We start from the raw sequence: 18,593 nt of genomic DNA on the forward strand, positions 1-18,593 counted from the left end.
ATATATGTGTCTCAATTTTTTCTAGTGTCGAATAGTCTTAGTTATTGGCCGTTGAAAAGCAGTGTACCGGTAGTGGCGTTTTGGTCGTTTAAGGGTTAAATTGAATTTGATACAATACCCACATTAGTATTACCTGAATACGCCCTGCATTTTAAGTACAAGAATATAAAATATAAATTGTTTTGAATTATTATTCAAATTCATGGACTTCGAGAAATTATTAATTATGTTTTTAATATTATTTCGTTAGTGAATTAATCTATCTAATTATTCAATGAACATATTACGAGTCGATTGTTTAAAAAAAATGGTCAACAAATATTTAAATTGGTCCGTACTATGAAAAATTGTGTCTAGAAAAAACTTGAGATACCTGGAAAAATCCTGGAATTGTCAAGTGATTTTTTTAGGATTTGTAAGGATCTAAGGTGTTACAAGTAAAAGCAACAAAAAAAAACACACATTTTTCAATTGTATAGATAACAGGTTTCACAGAACAAAATGCTCTAAAAAAAAGTAAATAAGGAAATTTGCACGGAAATAGTGGCATAAATTGTTTAAAATAAAATTGATGTCGATATTATGTCACAGCTGGCCTTGATTAAGTTCTAGTCAAAAGTGCTTGTTCTCTTGTATGCATGTTTCAAGGATGGCCACCGGTTATTTTAAGCCAAGAAAGAAAAACATCGTCTTTAACGAACCTGAAAATTTGTTTTTTCACATGTTTTTTTTAAGTTCAGTACCAATGTGAAGAGCATATTCCATATGATTATCAAGGTTCTGGAGCTTAAAAGTTTAAAAAAAAAACTGGTTTTTATTTCTAAAATTGAAGAAACTTAATTTTTAATACGAATAAAAATACCATTTTTCTCGAAAACGACACAAAATAGGGTAAATAGTTCAAAATCGGCCCACTTCCTGAAATCAAATTACACTCTTACCAGATCTTGTGTATTTTAATCAATTTTTGCAAATTTAATTTACTTCAACATTGTTACGGTATTAAAAACAAACGTTTTTAAGAATAAAATGTTGAAGATCGTTAAACTTACTGCTATTTTAGTCGAGTTTGATAGACTTTTTCTATTTCTGTTGGCCAATTTTTTCAAAATACATTAGATAAACATCTGGTAAAGCTTTAAGTAGACAGATTTCAGGAAGTGAAACAATTTTGAACTATGACTGTTTAAAATAGCCGGGCGAATCTCCAAAACACGTACAAAAGAGAAATTGAATGTGCAAGCAGTTTTGGGTTGAGTTTTATGGAAACTAGCTGTGATATTAAATTAAATTTGGAACGCTTTAAATTTCTAGAATTTCAAGTACAAAAATGCATTTTTGACAAAATAGACTAATTTTTTACTAAATAGTTGAATTTTTAAATAAAATAGTGTATTTGCAACAAAAAATTAATTTTTCTTAAAGTAGTTAAAACTTCCAATAAAAAATATGCATTTTTAACGGAAAATGTTAATTCATATTAAAAAAAAAAGATTTAGGTTTGAAACTAAAATCAGTTGAATTGGACCAAAGAAGACGCATTTGCTACAACATAGTTAATAGTAATAATAGTTAATAGTAATAATAATAACTAAAATAGTTAAATCCTTAAACGAAAAAATGTATTTAAAAATAATTTGATTTTTTCTATCAAAAAGAAAGATTATATTTCTACCAAAAGAGACGAGTTTTGAAACCAAAAAGACGACTCTCACAAACGGAGTGAATAATTTTCAACCAAGTTTTTTTATTCAAGATAGAAAAAAATGTCAAACGAATTGTTGAATTTTCAACAAAAATACAAAAAATTGAATCTTCAACATAGACGACTTTTCCACAAAAAACTTAATTTTGTACCAAAATAATTGAATTTTTAACCTAAAAAGACTAAGGTTTAATAAAATATTTGTATTTTCTACAAAAAGGAATGTTTTTTTAACTAAATTGTTGATTTTTTAACCAAATGGTTGAATTTTCAATCCAGAGAGACGAATTTTGTACTAAGAAGTTGATTTTTCAACAAAACAGTTAATTTTGCCCTGAAATATGTAAATTTTCAAACTGAAAAAACAAATTTTCTACAAAACACTTGATTTTTGAACAACAAATTTAATTTTGTAATAAAAATAGTTGAATTATCAAACCAAAAAGGCGAATTTTCTAAAAAAAAGTTGAATTTTAAACTGAAAAATACTATTTTTCAACAAAACAATTGAGGCTCCGGATGCAAAAAGGAGATATCGAATTATTTTTCTGGAGTGGGGAGGCCCCTGGGCACTTGAAAATAAAATTTCGAATTTCAATTTCTTAGATATATATCCATAATGAAAATTTAATGCCGCATCTTTTTCTATTCATAAAAAAGTTGTAGCTTTTTTATTTTTCGAAATATTTACAAAAAACTGTTTTTTTTCTCTGAATAAAATATTTTGCATTTTTTCACTTCAACTCGCAACGAAATGGGAAGTTTTTAATCTTTTGTAATAAAACTGATCAGAAATATGCATTATCATGTTCTGCGACAAATGACGTTAGCGTAAGTCTAAAATATTTATTAAAAAAATTGTTCATAAGTTTTTTCCGAGACGGTGAATAATTCGTGCACAAGCAACTTCCAACATTTCGGGAGTCGAGTGAATTTTGAGCACGCGAAAAATGTCAGTGAAAAAGTTCTTCAGGAAGGTTCAAGGAAATTTTTTGAAAATTTTATCTCAATCGGAATAGTACTTAACAAACTGTTAATGTTTTAATTTTCTGGCGCAATGGATTTTCTCCCGCGTAGACTCCGGCCTGGCCGGCAAACCGCTTCCCCAGCGTTTGGTCTTTAATTTATTATTACCTACCGCATTTCTGCTACATTTAGGAACATTTCTTTCTTACAGACTTTCATGTTTCTTGCGTTTTCTACCATTAGCAGGTTTCAAATTATTTTCCATTTTGTAAATGGAAAACTGCATTATATTTATATCAACGAATTTTGTATATCTATTAGGATAATTTAATCGAACAGCTTTTATATATCATACAATATTTTAAAGATGTTCTGTGCTAATCAGAACAGACTTAACTAAACTGATATATTTTATTTTTGGTAAAAAAAGAACCTAAAAGCGTGTGTAAGTATATTTACAAATAGAGGTCAGACGAAGGACATGCCAAGTATAAAAAAAATGTAGAGAGATTGTTTATTTTTACAACTTTTATGAAGTTCATGTTTCTGGAAATAGCAATATTTAAATATTTTCATCAGAGAAAAAGAACTGTATATTATAAAACATGATTTTCCATATTTCTTTTTTTTTATAACAAAAACTCAGCTGGCTGTGAGACACACTTGTACCTAACGCTGGGGTAGCGGTTTACCGGCCAGTTCGCAGTCTACGCGGGAGAAAATCCATTGACAGTTTTCATTTGCTCAGAATTCGCTCGACTCCCGAAACGTTGGAAGTTTTTTGTGCACGAATGATGCACCGTCTCGGAAAAAAATTATTAATAATTTTTTTAAAAAACCTTTTGAACTTTCGCTAACGTCTTTCGTCGCAGAACATGATAATGCATATTTCTGATCAGTTTTATCACAAAATATTAAAAACTTCCCATTTCGTTGCGAGTTGAAGTGAAAAAATGCAAAATATTTTATTCATAGAAAAAAAAAAAATAGTTTTTCGTAAATAATTCGAAAAATAAAAAATCCACAACTTTTTTTATGAGGAGAAAAGGTTGCGGAATTAAATTTTCATATCTTAAAAACTAAAATACAAGACTTTATTTTCAAATGCTCAGGGGCCTCCCCACTCCAGTAAAATAATTCTATATCTCCTTTTTGCATCCGGAGCCTCAATTGAGTTTTTAACCAAGCAGAATTACTTTTGAACAAAATTGTTGAATTTTTAACAAAAAAATAAATAAAAATTGTTACCAAAAGATGAATTTTCTTTCCAAATTATGTTCGACTTTTGAAACAAAAACAATTAACTTTCAAGCTTAAATCGTAACGTTTTCTTCTTGGGTTCTATTAATTAAAATCCAGAAAAAGTGGAAAAGAGGGAAACAGGGTAAAGACTGCGACAAGTACATTGGAATTTTTATTATTAATAAATTAAAGAAGTTGAATATTTTATATAAGCATTGAAGTCCATTTTTAATACTTTCAAAATATATAAGTTTAGAAAGCTGAAAATGGTGCTTAAAAAATAAAGTTATTTTTTCACTGCACCCTTTTTGATTTTCGACTACACACTTTCAAACCTGAGCTACACAAAGTATGTTTGTTATTTAATAGTGCTCAACGCTCTTTTAATTAATTTACTTACATTTTTTATTTGACTGCTATTTTAAGACGTAGAAATGTGAGAAAGTTTAATTTTATGTTTCTGAGTTGTGGATAGATTGAAATAAATTGAAAAGCAAACATAGGTTAAAGAAAATACTTATTATAAAGACCACACACTAAACATTGAAACACAATATTTGAATACTCAAGCAAAAAAGAATTTATTTTTAAAAACTAGATTTTTCTCAATGTGTTTGAGATTCCAATTACTGTATTTAAGAAATGTAATCATTTTTTTTATATTTTGTAGATGGAGATGAAACAACCGCGGAAAAGGTGCGCAAGGCGGGAGAAAGAGCACGCAGGCGTGCGATTTCCGGAGCGGTACTTCAAGAGTTGAAAGAAGAATATCTGGATGCTCCAGCAGAAGACATGCACGATATCAGCGAAAAGCAGTCCATCATGGGTCGAGAAAACAAGAGAAAGACCGAGTACGAAGAAAACTATATGACTCGCTTGCCAGTCACCAAGGAGGAAAAACATCGCCGTCGCCAACTAACTACTATTGGAACTTTGGGAACAGACATCACCAACTTTGGAGGATCTTCTTCACTTTCGGCTAAGAAGAGAAAAGCGCCAAAAGGAAAAGCAAAAAAAAGTAAGTAGTTATTGCCAGTAGAATTAGTCAGGGTGTCCGAGAACTTCATTTTCAAAATTCCCAGATTTTTCCTTGACTGAGCTTTCATTTTCCTTGAACATTAACCCTCAAACGGTACACTGGTGCGAATTCGCACCCGAAGTTTCTTCATTTTGGTGGCATTTACGCAAACATAGCTACAGCGGATTATCCCCATATATATTAAATATATATGTTAAATATGCGTGATATATGCTAGTTGTTTATTATATGTTCAATATATTAAATATTTAATATCAACATTGCAAGCAAACCAATTCGCACGAGTGTACCGTTTTAGGGTTATATTCAAATACCAGCATTTTCATCTTGTACTATTTTTAACGTTGAATCTTTTATAAACACTAGTTAAACAGTATTTTAGATACGAATAAAAAAATTTCCAATTTATTTTTAATGAAAAAAAAAAGTCTTTTCTACATTAAAAGATGTCTTTTTAATAAAATACATAATAGTTGAATATTCAACCCAAAAGGTTGAATTCCAAACAAAAAAGTGTGATAGTTTATATTTCAGTCAAAAAGATGAAAATACAGAAAAAAAATTGTTTGCAAAAAAGACGGGTTTTTAACCAATTAAGATATTTCACTCGAGAAAGGAATAAAAGTGTATCTGAGTTGTTGAAACTTCAAAGCAAAAGACAAATTTTTCGACTAAACAGTTGAATTTTCAACCAAAGACGTACGCGTTCAATCAATAAAATAAAATTTTAACAATGTAGTTTAACTTTTACCCAACTTTTGGGTAACAAAGTAGTGATTCAACCAAATTTTGTAAACACAATATTTGAAAACTCAAGCGAAGAAGAATTTATTTTTTATCAAAAAATTGCATTATTACAGAAAAATGATATTTTTACTAAAACAGATACATTTTTTAATCAAAAAAATAAATTTTGAAAAAAATAGTTGATTTTTCTGTTAAAAGAGATTTCAGTTGAGTTTTCAGGTGAAAATGTGAATTTTTAAACATGAAATAAGCTTCTAGGTGAAAATTGAAATTTTAATCCAAAAATATGAATTTTGAACCAAGAAGGATGACTTTGCAACAAAATTGATTAGTTCTCTACTAAATAGTTGCATTCATATCCAAAAAAGATCAAATTTCTTTCGAATCAGAGGAATTTTTATTTAAAAGAAATTTTTTTTAAATAGTCGAATTTTCATCCGAAAAAGATTCTAGTTGACATATCATAATTTTCTACGAAAAAAATGAAATTTCAATCAAAAAAGATAAATTTTTATCAAAATAATTTAAATCTCTATCAAATAGTTGAGTTTTTATCCATGAAAGATGAAATTTGTACAAAAACGGATGAATTTTTAATAAAAGAGGAAACACCTTTTTTTAAGATGAACTTTCATCTAGCAAAGATTTCAGATAATTTTTTAAAACCAAAATACAAATTTAAATCAAAAAGTGCATTTTCTACAAAATAGTTAAATTTTCAAGAAAATAGTAGAATTTTCAACCAAACAGTTGCATTTTTTTCCACTGAAGTTAAAGTTTTAAAAAAAATTGAACTTTCATCCAGGCAAGTTTTCAGTTCTCTTTTCAAATCCCAACTATTAAATTTAAACTGAAAGTAAATTTGGTATGAAATAATTAAATTTTCAACAAAACAGCTGGATTTTCTGCCAACAAGTATGACTTTTCAACGAAATTGTTGAATTTTCAACCAAATAGTTGCATTTGATCCGAGAAAGATTTAATTTCTACTAAAGCAGAGGTGAATTTAAAAATCAAAAAGACAAATGTTATTTGAAATTTGAAAAGGATAAAAGTTCTTCTGAAACAGATGAATTAAAAAAATACCTTAAAATAATAGTTAAATTTTTATCCAAAGAAGATTCCAGTTCACTTTCCAACACTAAAAAAAAAGTAGTGTAAACAATAATTTAGTTTTCTGCTAAATAGTCGAATTTTTAACCAAAAACTATTACTTTTTAACAAGATTGTTAAATTTTCAACCAAACAGTTGCATTTTTGTTCAAGAAAAATGAAAATTCTATTCAAACAGGTGAATTTGTAAATTAAAAAAACAGTTAAAAAAAAGAGTTAAAATAGAAATAGTTAAATTTTTCAATTTTCAACCAAACAGTTGCATTTTCGTCTAAAAAAATGAAAATTCTACTAAAACAGTTGAAGTTTTAAATAAAAAAATTTCTAAAAAGAGTTAAAGTTTCATACCAAAAAAATTTTAATGGGCCTTCAAACACAAAAATACGAATTTTAATTAAAAAGTAAATTTTCTAGGAAATAGTTAAATTTTCAAAAAAACAGTTGCATCTTTTTCATGAAAGAAACAATATTTATACTTGAAAAAGATAAATTTTCAGAAAAAATAGTTAATGTTTTCCGAAAGAGCTGAATTTTTAACCCAAACGGGCGAATTTTGAACAAAACTGTTGAATTGTCAACCAAAAAGCATGTCTTTTTAAGAATATTTCCTTATTAGAAATAATTTTAATCATAGCCATTCAATTGTTTCAGGTTTCAAAAAGAAACGACACCACTAATCAACTCGTCCGAAGGAGCATAAAAAAAAAGAAGGTAAAGCGCTGAAAAACTTACTTCGTCTCCTCCTGGCAGTCCCAATGCCAATAATACTCTCGTTACTAAGTTACGCTAATTAATTAACGATTAAACTTAAACGATAAGCAAAAGAAACTGTCGATGAAAGCGCGAAGGTAATTTATAATGATATAAGACATCGTAATGGTCGCATAATTGATAATTATAGTTACTAATGGTTTTAATCTTGAACTGTTGTCTGACAACATTTTTAACTCTGGAGCCGTCTGTTTCGTCGGGGCGGATTACAAAAGTCCCTCCCAAGAACAAATTGCACTATCAAAGAATTTACTTTACACTTAACAAATATTTATGCGTAAGCTAAACAACATACTCCGGTTCCATAATATGAAATTGTATGCCGTATGTCGAGTCCGAAGCAGAATTTCTCTGCTTTGTCCAGACTTTTTCGACTATAGAAAGAAAACAAAAGAAACAAAAAAATGAAGAAAAAAAAGCGCAACAGGAGCAATGATACTGAATTAATTGTTACAAGAGCGTAAAAATCACAAGACATTCAACCAAAATTTTCTGATTATCGTCTAGCGATCGTGTTAGGAAAAAAAGGGAAATTAATCAATGAAACTTTAGAAACTGATACAAGATTATTCGGCATCAAATGTCTTTGGATTTTCTCGCTGTCTTAGGATAGGAATGTAGTTACTAGTTCGATCATTACGTGTATGTTTCGTTCGTGTTTTCCCCTGGTAAAATGTTGAGGCTATTAGATTTCACTGTGGTTCCGTTGGAACTAGCGTTAAGTTTCTTTTTTTTTTAATATTTGTGCAGTGTGTTAATTGTTTGATTTTCAGTTATATCGTAAAGCTTATATTCATAGTAAACGTAAGCGATAACGTGGATGTGTCAAAATTCAAAATTGATGTGAAGGTTTTCTCAAATTCTTTCTTTATTCACTGACTTTCTGTTCTTAAAAGAGGGAGAGAGAGGGAGCATGTAACGTAAAAGTACAAATTTAGGGAGAAGATTAACGCGAGTATCACTCCCGCTGTTTTTGTTAGGGAAATTTTCTTGGTATTCTACTTTTTCGGATGTCTTTTGGAATCACAGGCCAGTCTATAAAACCAGATTCAATTCATATAACCCTCCGGGTGCTTTTTAACACTTCATACTCTCCACTTTCTAATATTTCCGTTCGAGAAATGTTGAAAGTTGAGGGTAAAAGTTTTGGGCATCTGGGAAAAGAAAATTGTAATGAAATTGTACTATTTAACGAAATTTCGCAGGGAGTGATTCGCAGCAGCTTCCGTGAGGCGTTTTTTATTTGCCGTCCGGTGGCTCGATCATCCATAGTTCTATTTTTTACAAAGGCGTTCGTCGTTAGAGCCAGCTGGTTGGGCATGACGTTACATGGGTCCCTTTCTTGCTGATCTGTGACAAAGATTAAAATGTGATAAATTATTCTTGAAGTAATAGTTAAAAATTTTTACAAAATAGCACAATTGCTGGGCATTATTTGTAAGTGCTGGCAAGACTATCATCATCAGCAGTTGAATCGAGATTGAAGAGTCATTAAGTCTGAACACTGACAAGGAGCGGTCGCGAGATGTGCGTCGCTGATTCGACTGGGGCTTCACATCGAATTAAAAAGTAAAAAAGTAGGCACCTGGAAAACCTGGAAATTTCAGGGATTTTTTTTTTAATCAGGGAATTTTGTCGATAGTATGCTCATTTTTTCAAAATTCTAATATGAAATTTAACAACGATAATTCTTCTTTGGTAAAGTAGCTTTGAATCACTGTATTGAAGTATTTTGTTTGAAAAATTCAACAGCTTTTTTTTTGAAATTTGTTCTCTCCTGACTGAAAATTTTTTCTCAGTTGAAAATTCAACTTTTACTAAGAAGACATATTTTTTGGTTGAATTCAACTGTTTTTTGTTAAAAATAAAAATATTTTTCTTTTTTGGAATGAAAATTTAGGTAATTTATTGAAAATGAGCTATTTGATGGAAAATTCGGTTTTTTCTGAATGAATGATTGAATGAATTTCTTTACTGAAAATTGAACTATTCCAGTTGGAGATTCCATTATTTTAGCTAAAAATTCATCTTTTTGGTTGAACATTAATTTTTTGACTGAAGAATGATCTTTCTTAGATGAAAATTCGTATTTTTTGGTCAAATTGATTTTTTGTTATTTGGTTTAAAAATCAATTATTACAGTTGAAGATTCATCATTTTAGTTGTAAATTTATTATTTTTTTGGTTTAAAATTCATCTATTCCAGTTGATGATTCATGATTGAAGTTGAAAATTCATGCGTTGAACTGATGTCTTTAGGGTACCATTTAACTATTTGGTTGATAATAGATCTTTTGTTTGTTTAAAACTTATATATTTTATTGAGAATTCATATAGTTTGATAAAAAAAAATAGTATTTTTTCAGAAAATTAATCTTATCGGTTGAAAATTCAAGAATTTAAATTCAATATTCGTAGGTTTTGTTGAAATTTCATCCTTTTGGTTGAAAGTGAACTTTGTTGTTAAAAATTCATCTGATTGGTTTGAAATTAATCTATACCAATTGATGATTCATCATTTTAGTTGAAAATTCATTACTCTGGTTGTAAATTAGTTGTTTTGTGCGGCGAATTAATTTTCTTAACTGAAAGTTTCTGTATTCCATTTTTGGTTGAAAGTTGATCCTTTTTTAGTTCGGAATTCAACAGTTTGGATGAAAATCAATGATTTTTTGTTGGACATTTAACTATTTGATTGAGAATTCATGTATTTCGTTGAAAACTAGTTTTTTTGGTAGAAAATTAATCTGGTTGATAATTGAAGTTATAAATTTGAAGCGGTTTAAATAGAATTTAATATAGAACCCATATCAATTTTACCTAAATATTTACTGACTTTTATGTATTAAGAGGATAAAATAAAAATTTGTTTGAATTGTTATGAAATTCATGGACTTTAGGGACAAATTCAAGAAATTATTAATTTCATTTTATTTAATTTTCAAAGCTTTCTAAATTAAACATTAATTGAATCCCTAGAAACTAAGAAAATAAAAACATTATTTTGATAAGTTATAAATAATTTGGCTAAAAATTGAGCTCAGTCTAGAAACGTATGAAAATATAATAAGGCTACGAAGACATAATGTCAAACTTATCTAGTAATTATATTTTATATAGACAAGAACAGAAAGAAACTTAACGAAAAGTTTCGTTGCGTTACTTTTTGTTTCTTTGGGCACAAAACTTTGAAGAAAGATAATTTTGACTTTGTGCCTCCTTAGTTGCATTATTTTTGACTCATATGTAATACTTAGCATATTTTACAGCTAAATTAAATTGAACTTACAGATTTAATTAGTAAATATCAGAAAATGCTTTTTAATTTCGTTCGAATCTTTGATTTCGAGTCGATTGTTTAAAAAGAAATGACAGGGAATTTTTTTCCATGATTTGAGTAGACAACCCTGTAATGGATTTTTATTGTACTTTTGTCCTGTAAAGCCCCAGTCGAATGAGCGACGCACATCCCGCAACCTTTCCTTATGAGCATGAGAAGGTTTGGCACGCGTTAATGCTGTTTTTGTTTTACACAGGTGTTGGTTGCAGTCGCAGATGATTAGTCACATATAGGCTGATAGGAGAATGTTAGTTTAATAAATAGTTACTATTAATGATAAGTATTATTAGTTAGTTGAATTAACAGAGTCAGAGAGTGCCAAGTTTTTTCTTCGGTGTTCGGCGTTTTCGCCTCGCTGCTTTTTTTCGATAAAACACGCCTGACAATGAGCTGATCACTATGAGTCCAAATTGAATTCCCAGTGGACAGGGTTCCAAAACTGAAAAATGATAATGTGGGAGCGAAATATTTTATGCAATAAGAAAGAAAAACAATCGATTATTGAAAAAATGGTGCGTTTGAAAATCGAATAGATTGTTGCTCATATGCGTACACCGTATTGTGTATGCAATATGTATGTCGATTTCGATGGATTTATTTCCTTGTCGATAAATTTTTAACTTTTTGGACTTGTGGCAAAGGGTTCGGGAGTGAAGAATTACCAGACACATATCCGCACACAATATATAGCAGGAAGAAAATAATAGGATTACATTAAAGTCACTACCTCAAAACAATAGAATATGGATTTACTGTAATGAAAAAGCCCGAGTGATTATGTTTACACTGTTAAAATATAGCCTTTACTCAGAGATTTTATACGTCGAAATAGAATTTTATTACTGTAGTTTTGATTTTTCTCGGAACATTTGCACTTCATATGGTACACAAAATGCAGCGATTTATCCGCGTAACGATATATCTGCCTTAGGTTGTTGATGTTTGTCAAAGGGCAAAAGTGGACTGTTATAAGAGAATTTAGTGAGATACTACATAAATAAACTATAAACAACGACGGTGTAAACATAGTCACGAACATACTCTATAAAACATAATAAAAATAGATCTACAAAACCAGTTACTTTGCTGTAAGATGAGATCTTTGCAGCAAGACAAAATAGGAATAATTTATTGACTACATTCATAGTCTAACGAATGTATCATACTTGGTTGATTGGTGAGTTTTTAATCGTTTATACAGTACGATAAGTCGACGAGTGAAAGATTTTACCCGCATGATACAAGTGGTTATACTGAATGATTATTATTGTCATTATCTATTCTTATCATCTATTATTATTATTATTATTATTATTACGTTCTTATCATTATTGTGTAGAATGCTTCTTACTGACTGAATAAAAATGTTTTAATGTGCTTTGGCTTGATTCATTTAGCCGAAATGTCCAAAAATAAATTAAAATCTATTGAACCCTACAAAAAGAAATGTTGAGATCTAGGGTAAAATATATCTATTTATCTTATTAAAGCTGGAATTGTGATTTTATATCGTTTTTTTTACAGCTCTAGCCACATAAACAGTTAATTATTTCAGTATTGATTAACAGTATTTTACATTATATTTTTCTGTAATTGAATATCAAGTCATTTAACGGATTTGCTTATTATTTCATGAATTGGAAATAATTCTAAAATTTTATTCTTAATCAGATTTTACACGTTCTTTCGCCTGTATGAGAACTGAATTAATAGAACTCAATAAGTCTATTTTTTGGTTCAGAATTCAACTCTTGTGGTCAAAATTTCTACCACTTTGTTGAACATTCGTCCTTTTGGATGGAAATTTCATCTTTTGTTTGAAATTGAATTATTTTTCATTGAAAAGTCTACTAATATATTTTTTGTTTAAAATTAATCTAATTTATCTAAATTTAATTATAATCAGGGTGGCCGCTGGACCGGGAAACCGGCATATGACCGGGAATTTTACGAATTTTCAGAAGAAAAATTTGCCCAAGTTTGATCTCAACAATTTTGTACATAATTGAAGTATACAAAACTGAACAATAATTGATTTCAAAAAACGATTGTAAATCTGTTCAAAATTTGAGAATTTCCAGATTGAAACTGTTTGAATTCGAAAGTCTTAATACGAATTGAGATTAATATAATATTATTTATTCCTATAATTTTATTTTTAAATAACAACTTTAATGATTCATCAATAAAATATTTTTTAATTCAAAGTTTTAGGTCTACCTTTATATTATTTTTTATATTAAATTGAATAAATAAATTTATTAATATATATTATTTTTATTAGTTTTCTTAGTCATTAAAAATTTCCCTGTTCATTTAAGACGAGTAAATTGAACACAAATATTTGTAGAAGTAAACAATTTGAAACTGAATTGTTTTATATAGAAAGCTTTGAATCGGTGGAATTTCGAAAAACTTTTCAACTTTTAACGTTACAATTTAAATCGTTCTGTTTTAAAAATTTTTAAGTGAAATTGTAAAATTTGAACGTATAAATAGCATTTGAACACTCAAGTAATTGAAAAGAAGTGTGTTAACATTTTTGTTTAGAGCTTCGAAATATATTTTAAAATTAACCGAATTTTCCCTACAAATTTTGGAAATTCCTGCAAATTAAAAAAATCCTTAAAATCTTCCAGGTTCTGTTTTGATCATTTTGGAAATCTCTTAAAATCTTTTTAAATTTTCTGTTACAATAACCTTTCAAAATGAAAAATCATTTTCAATTTTCCTAGGAATCTTAAGAAAATGTTTTTATTCTTTTTAAGCCTTTCACAATTCAGAAAAAGTTTCTAAATTTTTTGGTTAAAATCTGCATTTTGTTTTAAATGCACACATTTTGTTTGTACATACTTCGTTTAAATTATTTGAAATAATTTAAAGTTCTAAATTTAATTTTGATATTTTTACAACTTCTAAATAATAAGTGTTCCTATTGTTATTCATAAATTCAAATTTTAGGGATTTTTTTTTAATTTGTAGGATTTTCTAAAAGTTATAGGAAAAATGCAATTCATTTAAAAATCTATTTAAACGTTTCGAAAAAATTTCAACAAAGATTTTAAATTTGGAAAAATATAAAACCACTTCTAGATTTCGCAATGTTTTGTAATGAATTGTTTAAGTTTTTAAAGGATGCTTAAACTGTTTAAAATGGAAATAATTTAACTTCTAATTTAAAAAATTGTTTATTAAAAAAAATTATTTAAAAATTTTTAAATTGTCTAGCTTAAAATTACTTTAAAACATATAATTTTGAACATTTTTAAAGTACATTCCTTGATTCTTTAATTTAGAGTATTGAAAATGTTAACGTGGATTTGTATTTTTGGAATTTAATCTGAATCTTTGAACCTTATAATTTATAAAAGTCCTAAATTTTGCAGTATTTCTGCATTTCATTAAAAAATGTTCAATTGAAAAGTGTTAGTACCTTCCATTTCATACGTGTACACTTAATTTGCTGTTTATTGTTTTACATGCAAAAATGTTTCCAACTTTTTTGGTCGGAAATTCATGTTTTTTGTTGGAAAATTAACACTTTTTACTTGAAAACCCTTCTACTATATTTTTGGTTTAGAATTCAACTCTTCGTCAAAAATTCTAATTAATGGTTGAAAATGTAATTATTCTGTTTAAAACTCAAATATTTGGTTAAAAAGTTATATTTTAGGTTTAAAATGTAACTGTTTCGTTGATATTTAATTATTATTATTTTAAAAGTCTATTATTATATTTTTGTTTCATAATTCATCTTTTTTTGTTAAAAATTAGACTATTTAGTTAGAATTTTATTTATTTTGTTCAAAATACATATTTTAGGTTGATAATTATTAATTACCTTTATTCTTAAAGTTTAGTATTATATTTTTGGTTTTGAATTTATCTAAATTTTATTATTTTACTGAAAATTCAAATGTTTCTTTACAAAGTCATTCTTTTTTTTGCCGAAAATTTAACTGTTTGGATAATAAATCGTCTTTTTGGATATAAAATCTGTGTTTTTGAATTAAATATTCATGTTTTGGTAGTCACGTCATCTTTTTGGTTGAATGTTAATTCTTTTTCCTTGAAAAGGCTACTACCTTATTTTTGGTTCACAATTTTAATCTTTTTATTAAAAAATTTTACTACCTGATTCAAAAATGAATTATTTTGTTGGTCATACAACTATCTTGTTAAAAATTAATCTTTTTTGGTTCAAAATTAATTTTGTTTTGTTTGCAAATTAATCATTTTTATTTTAAAATTCTAGTATTACATTGTTTGGTTCAGAATGCGCCTCTATTGCTTACAAATTCTAGTATTTGGCTGAAAATCTAATTATTTTGTTAAAAATTTAAGTATTTTTGTATTTTAAACTTTTAAAGGACTATCGAAGCTTAGTCGAAGCGTCTAATAAGATTTGAGGGACCCTTAAGTCATTTTAATCAATTTTGACAAGTAGTCAAAACAACTTCCACACTTCTTTGCATGTTTTCACTTTTACGTGATGGTTTTATACAAATTATTTATTTTTTCATCTTCACTTATTATTTTTTTATATTTACCAAAAACATTAGAAGTTAAGTTGTTACCGATTTAAACTAGTCTTATTTCTTATGTTTTAGAATTTATTTTAAAATATGCATATTCTGCGAAAAATGCATAATGTTCGAAATCTAATTTAGATTTATGAAACTAAATTAAACTTTAGAATTCATTAAACGCAACAAATGTTTTTGTTCTGGTAATATAATTTGTTAATAAAATAAGATTCTGAAGTCACACATTTAAGAATAAATTATATATTTTGTAAATACTCTGAACGATTCCATGAAAAAAATGCAATTTTTCTATATTGAATTTCGCGCCAATCTAGTAACTTTTGTTCGGCGATGTTGGCTACTCTCCGCAAACCCGTAAATGGCCTATCCTCTAAAGCACATACACAAAACACATTTGTACACACTACACATTCGTGGCGCAGCAGCCGAGGTGACCAGAGCAACGGAGAGGCGAATACCAATAAGGTTTATAACTTTTAAAAATTACATTATATTTGTGTTTAGTTAGTGTGCTATATCTGACAGGTATGTCCGTCGTAAAAACTGCCCAACTACGCGTTTAATTAATTCCCCAAATGTGTCGATTGTTCTATCTGTTGTGAAACTTTAGTATTTAAGTGAAAATCCTCTTTGTATTTGGCATGTCATGTATATTTCTGGTTCACAATTTATCCTGAGAAGTGTATGAAGTTCGGGCTTAATTCCGTCGTGATTAGAAACTTTCGGGTTAACCTCGAATCGTATTTTCACATTTGCGACATTCCTCGCAATATTAGCATAGTTTAGATGAGTGTCATTAATTTTTTGTGTTATATATTTCATCCACACCCATAATTATACTAACACACGTGCGTTGAGTGCTTACTCTGCTTATTCAAGGAGATTATTCTTTTCTTCGTTTTTCGTTCTCTTGTTTCTAAAACAGCAAGTCGCGCCTCTGCTCGCTCACTTGACTTTCTCTCTCTTGCATTCTAAAATCGCATATCTATTTTTTAGCTTCAGCACGCTTACAATTAGCAGTAAATAGCACTTCACACCTTTGACTTCATCATTTCACTCACTGAACCACTGCTGGGCAATTACGACCCTGTGTGTTTTAGTGACAATTATTTTTGTCATAACGCCGGTCAACGACCGTTATAATGATCGTAATCGCAAAGCGAACTTTCACGCAGTGCATCGGCGATGAGTTGTCGCATTTAAATATAAATCCCAAGACCAAATTCGCACTCGAAGGTCATTGTTACGCAGTTGTCATCAAAAAGGGCGCTACTCTTTTCTTTTTCCGGGTTATTTTTAAATCGCCCGCAACGTAGTTCACGTGAATTCCTAAATATGCTTTCTCAAAATCAGACATTATTGGTATTATCATCAATTTTTTAAATTTCTAAAGAGAGAAAGTCACGCTAGCAAATGTCCCGTGCATTCCAGATGGACTTTTTCGTAGATTTTTTTGGACGCTTTCCCAAAGTAGCACGTGCGCTTTTATGAGTTATTTTACGAGTGTCAACGACTCGAAGGGTTCGCTTTTTGTTTTTATTTCCCTTTCGGTATCGCTGTCCTCGTAAATATGACCACCATACGGTGCTAAAATTTTCTTTGTCAGATTTATGATGTTGGAATTAACCCCAAGACCATTGTTGGTTTTTTTATGTTCTGAGAAAAACAAAATAGATAGGGGATAAAGATTGAAGTTTTTTTATATAATTTTAGATGTCTTTTTAAATTATAATCAGGATGTGAACTCTACCTCTATCACCTGGAATTTTCAGGGAATTTGTGTATCTATATATCTGGTTAAAATTTAATGTAGTTTGTTGAAAATTCGTTCCTTTTTGTAGAAAATTAATTTTCCAGTTTGAAAGTTTATCTTCATGCTTGATAATTTAACAATTTATTTGCAATTGTTTCTCTTGACTGAAAAATATTTCCAAGTTGAAAATTCAACTCATGTTGAAAAGTCTCCGTTTTTGGTTGAATTTAATTTTTTAAAATAAAAAATTGCAAATTATTTTTGTTGAAAATTCGTTCTTCCGTTGGCTCAAATTAATTTTGTTTATGAAGAATTTAAAAAAAAAAATAAAATTAGTTGATGTTTTTGTGTGGAAATTAATCTTCTAGTTTGAAAACTCATTTTTTTGTCTGAGAATAAGACCACTCAGTCCAAATTTAAATTCTTTTGTTAAGAACTATTCTTTTTGGTTAAAAATTTAAATATTCCTGTCAAATATTTATCATTTTAGTTAAAAAAGCATCTTATTGGTTGCAAATGAATCTAAATGGTTGAAGGTTCAAGATTCATCTATTACAGTTAGTTAAAAATGTATTGCTTTGTTTGAAAATATCACTATTTTCCTCAAAATTATTTTGATTTTTAGTTGAAAATTATTTTCTTGAAATCTAAACTGAAAATGAAACTATTCCAACTAACTTTACCGGCATTTTAGTTGAAAATTCGTCAATTTTCATAGAAATTAATTTTTTGACTGAATATTTAACTATTCTATTTGTTGTTTTTCGTTTAAACTTGATCAGTTTTGTTTGAAATTAATTTCTTAACTAGAAATTTAACTATTCTATTCTTTGTTGAAAATTGATATTTTTTTTATTCAAAAATCAATTGCTTGGTAGAGTCGTCCTCGATAGAAAATGAATTTGCTGGTTTTAAAATTTATCCTTTTGGTTTTTAATCAAACTTTTTGGTTGGCAGTAAATAAATATTAAACGTGAATATACTATCATTTGATTTGAAAATTCATCTACAGTTGAACATTAATTTTTTTAACTGAAAATTTAACTATTCAATTTTTTGTTTATAATTCAATTATTACATTTACAGATTTATCGCTTTACTTCAAAATTCATCATTTTTGTTTAAAATTCAACTATTCGAAGACTCATTATTCTAGTCGAAAATTCATCACTTTGTTTGAAATTTTTTTAAACCGAAATAAACAATTTGGTTGAATATCCCACCATTTTAGTTGAAAATTTACTTCTTTGGTTGAACATTAATTCTTATCTGAAAATTTAACTATTCAATTTTGGGTTGACAATTTTTCTTTTTTTTTTAGTTGAAAATTCGTTTTTTTTTTGTATAGAAATTAATTTTCTTGGTTGAAA

At 28.2% G+C, this 18,593-nt stretch overlaps 3 protein-coding genes across 7 annotated transcripts in view; 2 read left to right on the forward strand and 1 right to left on the reverse strand.

The window, feature by feature from the left end:
• LOC117183131 (metallophosphoesterase 1-like) overlaps nucleotides 1-9,122 on the forward strand; it is a 50,973-nt gene extending 41,851 nt beyond the window's left edge. The window contains exons 9-10 of the mRNA XM_033376328.1: nucleotides 4,584-4,935; nucleotides 7,464-9,122. Of these exons, the coding sequence (XP_033232219.1) occupies nucleotides 4,584-4,935; nucleotides 7,464-7,512 (401 nt within the window). The 3' untranslated portion in view covers nucleotides 7,513-9,122. The remainder of the gene's footprint in view (nucleotides 1-4,583; nucleotides 4,936-7,463) is intronic.
• On the reverse strand, nucleotides 8,612-16,656 carry LOC117183130. 3 transcript variants are annotated; one of them, XM_033376326.1, is made up of 3 exons: nucleotides 16,508-16,656; nucleotides 16,336-16,441; nucleotides 8,612-8,933 (listed from the first exon to the last, which is right to left on the reverse strand). In XM_033376326.1, exons 1-3 carry the CDS (start codon nucleotides 16,520-16,522, stop codon nucleotides 8,638-8,640), a joined length of 417 nt encoding a protein of 138 aa, XP_033232217.1. In that variant the 5' UTR covers nucleotides 16,523-16,656; the 3' UTR covers nucleotides 8,612-8,637. The 3 variants fall into 3 exon arrangements, with proteins under 3 accessions (XP_033232217.1, XP_033232216.1, XP_033232218.1); XM_033376325.1 differs by having other exon boundaries at nucleotides 16,315-16,441; XM_033376327.1 differs by lacking the exon at nucleotides 16,336-16,441 and having other exon boundaries at nucleotides 16,532-16,656.
• LOC117183129 (eukaryotic translation initiation factor 4E-binding protein Mextli) overlaps nucleotides 15,851-18,593 on the forward strand; it is a 35,039-nt gene continuing 32,296 nt past the window's right edge. For 2 of the 3 annotated variants that reach the window (XM_033376322.1, XM_033376324.1), the window contains exon 1: nucleotides 15,851-15,935. The gene's annotated coding sequence lies outside the window, so the exon portion shown is untranslated. Of the gene's footprint in view, nucleotides 15,936-16,044; nucleotides 16,197-18,593 lie in introns of those variants that run through there. The other variant, XM_033376323.1, reaches the window with a different exon arrangement.

Source organism: Belonocnema kinseyi, chromosome 2 (assembly GCF_010883055.1).
Source record: "Belonocnema kinseyi isolate 2016_QV_RU_SX_M_011 chromosome 2, B_treatae_v1, whole genome shotgun sequence".
NCBI classification, from domain to species: Eukaryota; Metazoa; Arthropoda; class Insecta; order Hymenoptera; family Cynipidae; genus Belonocnema; species Belonocnema kinseyi.